The 11,063-nt window shown below is 42.5% G+C and overlaps 2 protein-coding genes across 2 annotated transcripts; both read right to left on the bottom strand.

The window, feature by feature from the left end:
- LOC121778264 (L-type lectin-domain containing receptor kinase S.6-like) lies at window positions 1-3,675 on the bottom strand. The gene has a single exon (XM_042175583.1). It carries the CDS (start codon window positions 3,263-3,265, stop codon window positions 1,253-1,255), a length of 2,013 nt encoding a protein of 670 aa, XP_042031517.1. The 5' UTR covers window positions 3,266-3,675; the 3' UTR covers window positions 1-1,252.
- A 239-nt stretch (window positions 3,676-3,914) lies between these two features.
- LOC121780310 (protein MITOFERRINLIKE 1, chloroplastic-like) lies at window positions 3,915-5,611 on the bottom strand. Its single transcript, XM_042177870.1, has one exon. It carries the CDS (start codon window positions 5,432-5,434, stop codon window positions 4,199-4,201), a length of 1,236 nt encoding a protein of 411 aa, XP_042033804.1. The 5' UTR covers window positions 5,435-5,611; the 3' UTR covers window positions 3,915-4,198.
- Window positions 5,612-11,063: the final 5,452 nt, after the last annotated feature.

Here is an 11,063-nt window from a genome sequence, read left to right as displayed (position 1 = left end):
TTCCAAATGAAAATGCAGTCATCAAATAATTCCATGCCCTCAGAATCCAAATATGCATTTGAAATTATAGAAAACATTCCAAATGAAAATGCAGTCATCAAATAATTCCATGCCCTAAATATGCGTAAATGGTCGCTGCTGATACCAACAAAGCCAGTCCATCGACCCTATCCATAATTTGGTCACATAGATTCACTGGATTCATAAAGTCATAGCCCGCTTCAAATTTGTTACCAATACTAATAATAATCAGAGTAACAGCAACAGCTGCTAACTCACAATGATGGTGATGGTGATGGTGTGCTGCTAACTCACAATGATGGTGATGGTGATGGTGATGGTGATGGTGAACATTGAAGGCGAGTGGAGGCTACTGATGGCAAACAGAGCAACCATTCCGCATATCGGATTAAACATCACAGGGCACTAACAAAAAACACAAACAATTTACACCAAGCCTTATAAATTATGAAAACAACATTGCTCAAATAGAAAACAAATACACAGTCATGCTCTATAAAATATTAAAATTTTCAGATCCATAAAACTCAGCCCTCAGATCTCATAGCTTATGAATCATAAGCGGCTTAGAAGAACGGGACAGATTCATCAAAGGTCTCACGCGCCACCAAGGACAATCTACCAACCTCCGCGTGCACGTGTGTGAATGTGTTAAATTTTTAGGTGGCGGTGGTAGTGGCGGCAGATTATCCAGGTAATGCACCAAGGCCAGTGATGAATCCAGAACCATCATCACACCTTTTCAATGTTTAAAATTTTCCATCATCGGGAACTTTCTTCAAAATCAGAAATGAAAATTTGCATGGATTGAAGAAAAATTCACACAAAATTGCTAATTTGAAATGAAGCCGGAAACAAATCTGAAAAAAAAATGCACACGCATCGTTGATTCATGTGTTTATTGAATTAGGGTTCAACGCTAGGGTTTTTCCTTAAATTGGGGCTTTTTTATTTAGACCTCGGGCCTGATTAAAATGGGCTGATCCGTATTAAATACAGCCCAGCCCAGCCCAGATTTATTGCTCTTGCTCTCAAAATAGAAACAATAATAAATTTATAATTTAATCAACAATTGTAACTGTCTGAGAAGAAAAAATGTACTATCATTAATCTTCTCACTGAATACAACAGCACTTGACCCAAATTTGCCTTAACAAACTGAGAAATTGGGATTAGTACACCTTCTTTTCAACTACAAAGCAAGCAAAGAGTTGGTAGATAGTGACTAAACTCAAGCACTAAAATCAGGGTGGTATTGGTTCTTGCTAAAATGTGTTCTAGGAGTAGACCATTGTGTATCTGTATCATCACAACTCAACACCATTTCCTCAGCTATCTGAGGCACAACTGACTGAATCATCACAACAGGCCTCTTCGTAGGCAAGGCCGGGAGCGGCGCCTCCCCTCTCAGCATCCGCGCAGCCTCCCTCATCCTCGGCCTCATCTCTCCGTTAGGGTGCACGCAAGCCAACCCCACCACGAGCATCCTCTCCATCTCCCCGCGGCTAAACCTCCCCACGAGCTTCGGATCAGCTGCCTCGACCAACCCCCCTCTCTCCCACATCCCCCACACTTGCTCACTCAGGAGACACCCCCCTTTATCGACCGGGCGCCTCCCTGAGGCCACCTCCAGCACCACCACCCCGAAGCTGTAGACATCCGTCTTCACCGTGGGGATGCCTGAGAAGGCATACTCGGGCGCTAGGTACCCCATTGCCCCATCCCTCCCCCCTTCCAAACCCCTCAAACTCTGCCTGAAAACCTCAGCCAGCCCGAAATCACCGAGCTTCGGATTCAGCTCTACATCAAGCAATATGTTGCAAGTCTTGACGTCTCTGTGGATGATCTGGCTGTCACACTCCTCGTGAAGGTAGATCAACGCAGATGCGACGCCAAGGACGATGTTGCGCCTCTTCTCCCACGTGAGGAGCCTCGAGCATGGCGTTCGCCCGTGGAGGATCTTGTCAAGGCTGCCATTAGCCATGTATTCATACACAAGGACAAGCTCATTCATCTCACAGCACCACCCCTGCATCTGCACGAGATTCTTGTGCCTCAAGCACCCCGCCATTGTGGCAAACTCGGTGTTGAAAGGGACACGGGAGAACGATGACTCATTGTAGTGGCTCTCGTGGTTGAAACGCTTGATCGCCACGGTCCCGCAATGCGGGATTTTTCCGACATACACCACAGCCGAGCCTCCTTCCCCTATGATCCTATCATGGCTGAATCCATTGGTGGCGGATCTGATCTCACTCAGGGATAGCATCATCGGCACGGTCCTCCCCTCGTGGAAACGATAAGCCCGCCTCTGTTTCTGCGCCCACTTGCACCCGTGGCGCCTGACAGCGCAGACGCAGGCGACTACAGCTGCTCCAAACATGACAGTGAGCGCGGCGAAGGTGGTGAGAACTACGATTAAGATGAGAATCTCTTTCCGCATTCGATGACGCTGAAATGAGCCGAATTCGATGGTGGTGTCAATTTGGGAGCAAACAGAGCAATCCCCTGTTTTGAGGCCGTCCATGGCAATTGTGGGAGGGACGATTCCAAGAAAGGTCTTGAATCGCCACCGCTCCACGGTGTAGGCGGAGGAGCCCCTGACGTTTGCAGCGGTGAAGCCGACGCTCATGAGGTCCTTAAACCGGGTGGAGAGATCGATCTTGGATGAGAGGATTGGGTGGCGGGGCCTGATTCGGTTGGAGTGGCTGATCCAGACGCGGATCGTGGTGTCGGAGTGGCGGTATTCAATCCATGAGGTGACCTCCCGGCCGCCGTGGAGGTCGATTCCGGCGGCGGCGGAGGAGGCGGGGGTGGTGTTGTCGACGGCGATGGCGACGCGGCTAGTGTTGGAGTTGAATTCGACGGCGAGGTAGGAGTCTTGGGGGATGAAGTCGGCGGTGGAGGAGGCGATGAGGAAGGCGAGGGCGTCGCCGGAGGGGCAGGAGGGGGGGGAGGTGGAGGAGGTGAAGGAGAAGCGGCAGGAGAAGGAGGCGGTGGCGTTGATGGAGCGGTCGAGGAAGCGGACTTGCTTGGAGAAGAATGCTCGGCCGACGCCGAAGGGGGGGGAGGGCGGAGGGGGGGCGGTGCAGTCCTTGTGTTTAGTGAGGGAGAAGGAGTCCAGGTGGGGGTTGCTCCAGAATGCGTCTTCGAAGAAGGTGACGTTGTGGGCGGTGGAGATGGATGGGGTGAGGAGGAGGAAGAGGGAGAGGGCGCGGAGGAGATTGAGAGAAGACGGCGGCATTCTTGAAATTCCGGTGTGACTTTTGGAGGGAAAATCATCCAGATTTGAAGGGTTTTTTCTTGGAGTGGAATACGGAATAGGCTGTGGCTAATTTTTGAATTCTTTTTTCAGGTGGTTTTTTTGGTGTGAAGCTTGAGAAGTAAATAGTGGAGAAATTGAGGCCCAAAATTCCACTTCCCTCTTAATTTCTACTGTCGTTGCTATTAATTTATTACGAAAAAATTATTAAATAAATATAATGTAATTGGTGTGAGGTAATTAAGATTTTGTTGTTTACATTTACTTTTGGTAGAATGAGAAATTTAAGAGTGCAGCATATCAATTACTCCATATTTTTCACACCATGCTTGTCATTAGATATGTTGTTTAAGAACATGATCTTAATCTTTCCAATCAGGATAAAGATTGTAATTTGATTTGTTGTGTAAAAACATGATATTTCAAATAGAATAAAGAATCGCTCATGTTATAAAAGAAAGGTTCTATTTTAAAAAAGATTCTTCTATCCAGAGGTTGCTAACAGATCTCATCTCACTGCAGAGAATTTGATTTACCTTACAAATGCAGCTCATAAGCATTCAACTATGATTTCTACACATCCATTTCATTTGCCAATTAACTAAACTGAGTTTACTCTAACAACGTCCAGTAAAAAACAAAAGTTTCCATACAACATTCCTATCTATGTATCATAACATATTAGGTAAATCCATAAGGCAGTATTGGGAAGAAAATCCATAATGTGGGCGTGACAAATAGACAAGATATAAGAAATATAAAGTACAAAAATTAGTTGAAGTGACTCAAAGGCTGAATAACTGGAACCCTTCTTAAACAAACACCATCACATTAGAAGGTGAGATAACCTGCAGCAATGCAGCCTCATTTTCAACTAATTTGATCAAGTTTGTAAGCTCTAATGCACTCAATATCTCAGCCACTTTGATCAGCTACTGCATCAGCAGGGACGGCAGCAACTTCAAGCTCCTTTCTCCTTAAATACTCATTCAAAATTGTAAGCCGAGCTGTCTCAAACGCAAAGTACCCTATAGCAGAAAAGCAAGCACTATAGAAAACTCGAGGCCCCATCCCACGAGTGAATCCAACCCACCCCTCTTCCTTAAGTATCTGCTTGACTGTATCCCTCACTCCCGAATACATGGCAGCAGAAACCTTGTTCACAGCCTCCCCGTGGCCCTGTGTCATCAACCTAGTCTTCACTACATCCAAAGGAGTTGTCAAAGAGGCGGATATTGCCCCGGCCAAAGCCCCACAGCCAACACTCTGATACGGCTCCAAATTCGCCTGCTTTGTCTCCCTCAAGACCGCAGCTTTCAGATACTCAAACGAGGAATAACTCAGAACACCAGCAGGCAGATTTCTAAGCAATGTGGCACTATATCCAGCATACAGCCCCAAGATTCCATCTTTCTCCAAAATCCTCAACAAAACCTCCCACGATCGCCCCTTGGCGCCCGCCTGCATCCTCTGCGTGATCAATTCCTTCGGCACCATGATCGCAGACGACACGATGTTCCCCATTGCGCCAGCTGTTGGGGGGGTCAACAGAGGCGGATAGCTCCCAATTCTCGACAAAAACGACTTCCCAAATTCACAAGTTCCGAAATAAACTGCAGAGGAGAACGTCGAGCCAACAATAACCGCCGAAACGCCACTGTAGAATCCTAAAATCCCCTTACTCTGGAAAGTCTTGACAATCACATCGAATGCACCTTTGTAAATTTCGGATGCCCCCTTTGTCTGCAGCCTGGTTTTGACCGTATCGAGGGGATGCAGACAAACATAAGTGAATGCACCAGCGATCCCACCAGCAGCCGCGCCGATGACCGCCCGCTCAAGAGTGGAGAGATTCTTAAACAGGGTTTGGGCCGCCGGCGATCCTCTAGCAGCCGGCTTGAACCAATTACGTTTTTGTGGGTTTTGAGAGAGGTCCTGGCTGGAAAGTGTGGTGGATGAGAAGGTCAATTTTGGTTTGGGCATTTTAGCAAACACCTTGCGTGCGGCTGCGGTTGGATTGGGAGTGGTGTGCGAGTAGGTAGGTGAGGAGGAAATGAGAGTGTTGAGATGGTTAAATGATGAATTGAAATCGGTGAGAGTGTGTGGATTTGGGGAGAGAAGGATGAGAGCATTGCCGGTCGAAGTTTCCATTGAGAATAAAGTTTGATTTTTTTCGGAAATTTGCAGCGTGCGTTGCTTGTTTATTCAAAGCACGTTGGTGATGATAGGAAGATGGGGGATTGGGGCGTGTGTGGTAAAAATTCATTAATGCTTTTGGTTAGAAATAAAAGGGGCATACTTTTGGACTGGAAGAAACACGCATTATTCTAAATTTCTCAAAATCTTGTACTCTTTCATAATTCTGATTTATACAAGTTTTTAAATTTAAATAAAGGCATATTATGTTTTTAAAGTTATGTGTTCAGGAAAAGAAGTATATATTATATACGTTGTAATTATTTTTCTGCATAATAAACTAAAAACTAGTATAAATAAATCACTCAAAATTGGTAGGCACGTGAAACCCAAAAATTGACCTCAACACAATGGCTAAGACTTGCGTTGGAGGAGGTTCGACTGTGAGCTACCTATCAGCCGAATAATATCCCAAAGACCAATTTCAAATCTAAGTCTACGGTGCACGCCGCCCAACACACGGTGATGCTCATATTTAAGAGCATTCGATTTTTTAATTTGGATTTTGCAAAAATTCGAACCGAAAACCTAATGTTCAAGACTAATTGTATGTCATGCAAACCTGGAATTTCATTATATAATAGCATTAGCAGTGGTGACCCTTCTTCGGAGCCCATCCCAGGGTCTATCTCCATTTTCTCCTGCCACGTCAGCTGGTCTATCTGAGAGCTTATCTCCTTGCAATGAGAGCTCATCTCAAAGCCTATCTCAGAGCCCATCACATTTCCACATCATCATTATTTTTAATATTTCACTTTTAATTAATATATGACAAAAAAAACAAATTTCATTTAAAAACAAAATAAAACATCCCACATTAAAAAATATAATAATAAGATAAAGATAGAAATTTGAAATTGAGATTGGAAAGAAGTAAAATTGAAATTGAGATAAGTAATAAAATTGAAATTGAGATTGAAAATGGAAAAATGTGAATTGATGGGGAATGAGGTATATATAGTGGATTAAAAATTGAATTAAATTTAAAAAAAAAATAAAAAAGGGGATATCAGCTCCATCATCGGCACGAACCCCCGCAATGGAGGCCTATAGCAGGGGCGATGAGGGCCGATATGAGCATCGATTCAGCCGATGCAGCGGCTCTATGGCGGAGGCCATGGGGCATGGACAGTGGCGAACGCAGGAATATATCTTGACAGGGGCTTCACTAAAAAATCTTGACAGGGACGCACACATATTATATATATATATATATATATATATTATAAAAAACAATAATAAAAAATGCATAAATATCTAATACATAAAATTAATCCAAAACAAGTTTGACAAAAAGAACAATACAGTTTGCTAAAGCGGCGGCAACTGAATTCTACGTGTTTTCATCGATTGAAAACGCTGCAGGATCGGCTCATTATCAATCGTTGAAAAAATATCCTTATCAATATACACAACTAGACTGTCATTCATCCACTCGTCTCCCATTCGATTTCGTAAATCAGTCTTGATAGTTTTCATTGCAGAAAATGCTCTCTCAACAGAAGCAGTAGAAACAGGTAAAACCAAGGCCAGCTCAATAATCCGATAGACCAATGGAAAAACCAAATGCTTCTTAGTTTTGACCATTTTCATAGCAAAACTTCCCAAATCACTAAGCGCAACAAATTGAGTATCACGCCGCACATTAGCAATAAAATTACTAACTTACCGTGGAAGATGTAAACATTCGCTCGCAGAGAAGTCCTCGGGATATAAAGTAGCAATATGAATGACTTGATGCTCATTGAATTCAGAGAAAGAATTTCTTGGATCAAGACACGCATTGGCGGAGCCAATTAAAGACAAAGGGGGACGGTAGTACCCCCAAAATTATGTAATTATTGTTATTTGAGAGTAACCAATGTCAAAACTATTACAATGGTCCAATGGTGTTGCACTCATATCTCATTGCTTAGATCATGTGTTCAATTCTATTTGGACACCAATTTAATTTTCTTATTTTGTTAAAACAAATTGGTGTCTAGAACTGTAACCATTGAATAATATTTTCCCAAAATAATGTAAAAGATGATTTCTGAGTAACCGTATTATTTCATGTAAAAAATTATCGCACCCCCAAATCAAAAGTTATGGATCCGCCACTGAAGACACGCTATGCATTTTAGGAAGTCGGTGCTAGCTTCAGAAAACCGATTATTCATCTCTTGTATAATTAAATCAACAACCTTAATATTGCAGCCACAATAAGTTAATGACAAGTAAATATATCGATAAAAACATGAATAAAAATATTAGATTACCTGATAAAAAATCTCTACCCGATAATGATGTAAGTTTGTGATCAACTCTGCTCCATGCTTTTTTCGACCAGGGCGTGGTATGATGTCCTCCATATTAACTTGTGAAATATTGTGCAACTCACAAAATCTATTTGTTTGGTCTAACAAGGCTTTCCATCCATCCTCCCTAGAACTTTGCAATTGATGTTTCACACTTTGGATCAATGATATAGCTTGTACAATGTTTTGATCTTTCCGTTGTAGGGCATGAGACAATTCATTTGTAGTTCCTAGTAAGTGTTTCATCAAGTGCAAAGTAAAAACAAACTCATAATTATCCATCCTTTCGATCAAGCCTTCAGTAGTTTTTTTTATCAAGGATAGTGGCATCATCTCTAACAATTTCCAACACTTTCTCAACCACTGGCCACATAGAGCATAAACGAAGCAATGTACAGTAATGTGAGCCCCAACGAGTGTCTCCTGGTCTTACCAAAGTAGTTTCTTGATCCAAAGAACGAGAACAAGTGTCAGTTACATGTACGATCCCAAGAAATCGCTCAATCACATATCCTTCACTATTCACGTATCTTAAAACAACACCCATTTGTTTCTTCAATTAAACATCTCGAGCCTCATCAACGAAGATAGTGAAAACTCTATCCCAATATCTTTGACTATGGCAAGTGTGACTTCTGAAGCACAAGCATTTGCTAATTCCTTTTGAATTCGTGGAGAAATCATCTGATTATTAGCAGTAGCATTTGTGCCAACACTTTGGAAACATCGCCATTATGTTGACTAAGTCATTGAAGCAACTCAAGAAAATTACCTAAATTTGAAGAAATACTTGATTCATCGTGTCCACGAAAAGGCAATCCCTGTTTTAAAAGAAAACGAGTCACATCCAATGAAGCAGTCAACCAAACACGATATGCAACTTCCCCTTACGAGTATTTGATCGAAATATATTTGCCACACTGTCTTTGATCTTGTAAAGCTTCAAACTGAATGAGAGCATTATTGTGACAACTATTTGCAGCCCCAACATGTTGATTAAATTTTTCTAGTGCATTTTTTCAATTGTTAAAGCCTGTCTTTGTAAAAGCATCTTCTGCATATCGACCTCCTTTATTTGATTGTTTGAAAAGATAGCACCAAAAGCAAAAGGCTGCATTTTTTGATGCACTATAATCTAACCATGGAAATTTTATAAACCAAGCATCTTGTAAACTTCTTTCTTGAATACCATATTTCTTTTTCGGATATGTATTCCCAATTGGTTGGCAAGGACCTTTAACCAAATATTCTCTCCGTACTCTATCCCGAATAGCAATATCAAAAGCCTCTATTCACTTTCGTTTTCCTGGATCAGCATCAATATTCCAATCCAATTCAACTTCTATTTCAGACTGATTTTCTACTGATTCAACAATTCTAGCACTTGAAGAAGATGAAGAACCACCACTTTGCATTTTTTAAAGTAACGTTCCATCTTCTGTATTAGCAATTTAGCAAAATAGTTCAATAAATCACAAAATACTATGTAAATAAAAGTTATTAATCTAAAGTATCTAACACATTGTGATTGTGTAAACTACGACAAAAGAAAAGGAAAAGCTGACCTTATTTTACCAATTAAAGTTGTGAAGAAGACAAGTAATTTTCGTTTGGAATTTGTGGGAGAAGTTTCATTTTTTTGGTTCCGTCGTTTGGAAAAATTTGAATGGGGTAGGGCTGGACAAAGACAAATCCTTTTAAGTTTTTAATTAATTACTTTTAGTGACAAAAGTGTTAGGTAAAATTTAGGAATCAATATTTAAAAGTGTTATTTAATAACTTTAAAATGGGTGACACTTTTATTATTATTTGTAAACCTAACACGTCTAACACGTGCCGTTTAAATAGGGAGTAGGGCAGTAGGCATAGACTTTTTCTACTTTTATTATTTTATTCATTTAAGTTTAATGGCTCTTAATTAATCATCGTCTTCCTCTTCTCAACTCAGCGCCGTTGTTGTGAAGTTTTTATCTGTAATTTTAATTTTCAGCCCCTCCTTTCCATTAAACCTCTAATAATATAGACATCAAAGCTATTAACTTGGCGAGGGCTGACTATAGGTTCGAAATTTTTTTAAAAATTTTGCAGCAGAAATTTATATAAAAAAAATGGTTTGGGAGGGGCTTAAGCCCCTCACCTCCTCCACCTGCGTCCGCCGCTGGGCATGGAGATAGGCTCTCTCTCCACAATGGCGACCTTTGAGTGCCTATATGGTGACCGATCGCTCGGTCTTTGTGATCAGTCACTACTGCTAATGCTCTAACTAGATTTTAGTTTGAGAGAAAAATAAAATAAAATAACTATAGAACATTGAAACATAAGAGCATCTCCAATAGCGGCGAACGCACCGGCTAGCCGATTCTTGGTGCTCACCGGTCCGCTCGCCGAACCATTGCAGCCGGCGAGCGCCAAATCGGCGAGAAAAACGGCGAGCGCATGCCGATTCCCGAGCGCTCGGCGATGTGCTCGTCGATCTCCTGGCCGCCATTGCTGGCGCTAGATCAGCGAGCGATCGGGGAGCGGGATTTTTTTTTAATTTTCGAAACACTATATATATGCGATCTCAACAACGCGAAATGGAGCACAACAACGAGCCTACTCCAGGGACGAGCGGGTCTCAAACTCTGACGGTATCCGCGGGAGGTGGATGGGGTCCGATGCCCGGGTACTACTACCCTTGGCAGCAGATGATGCCCGGGGTGGCATCCGGGGGGTGGTATGCCGGGATGGCAGGGGATGCCGGGGGGTCTGGGCGGGCAGGGGGGACCGGGGATGCAACCCCTATGCCGATGATGCCGGGGTGGACACCCGGGATGCAGATGACGCCAGGGTACCCGGGGATGCAGGGGACGCCGGGGTACCTGGGGATGCAGGGGACGCGGGGGGGGGGGACAACGTCTATCGCCCTAGCCTTGATTTTGCTACTGCTGCTTCGCACACATCGACCTCCGGGCGACGACGACGGCGAGGAGTGAGGCGGAGGCGGGGGGGCTCGTGCGTGGAGTAGGAGTTTTTTTTTTAAATTAATGTAACTTTTTTTTGTTAATGCAATTTTTTTTAATTAATGTATTTTTTTAATTTTTAATATTATTATTGAATTTTTCCGTATCTGTGTCGTAAATTTAATTCCGTATTTTGTGTGATTGTTAATTATTTGTTTTTAATAATTTTGTTTATTGTGACTGAGTTTTTTTTTTTCATTGTGACTGGGTTATGACTGGGCTATTGCTTGTCCTGATGATGTGACAGGAGGAATTTTAGTACTAATGATGTGCCAGGAGGAG

Source organism: Salvia splendens, chromosome 19, assembly GCF_004379255.2.
Source record: "Salvia splendens isolate huo1 chromosome 19, SspV2, whole genome shotgun sequence".
Taxonomy (NCBI): Eukaryota; Viridiplantae; Streptophyta; class Magnoliopsida; order Lamiales; family Lamiaceae; genus Salvia; species Salvia splendens.
This window is presented reverse-complemented; position numbering and strand designations above follow the sequence as displayed.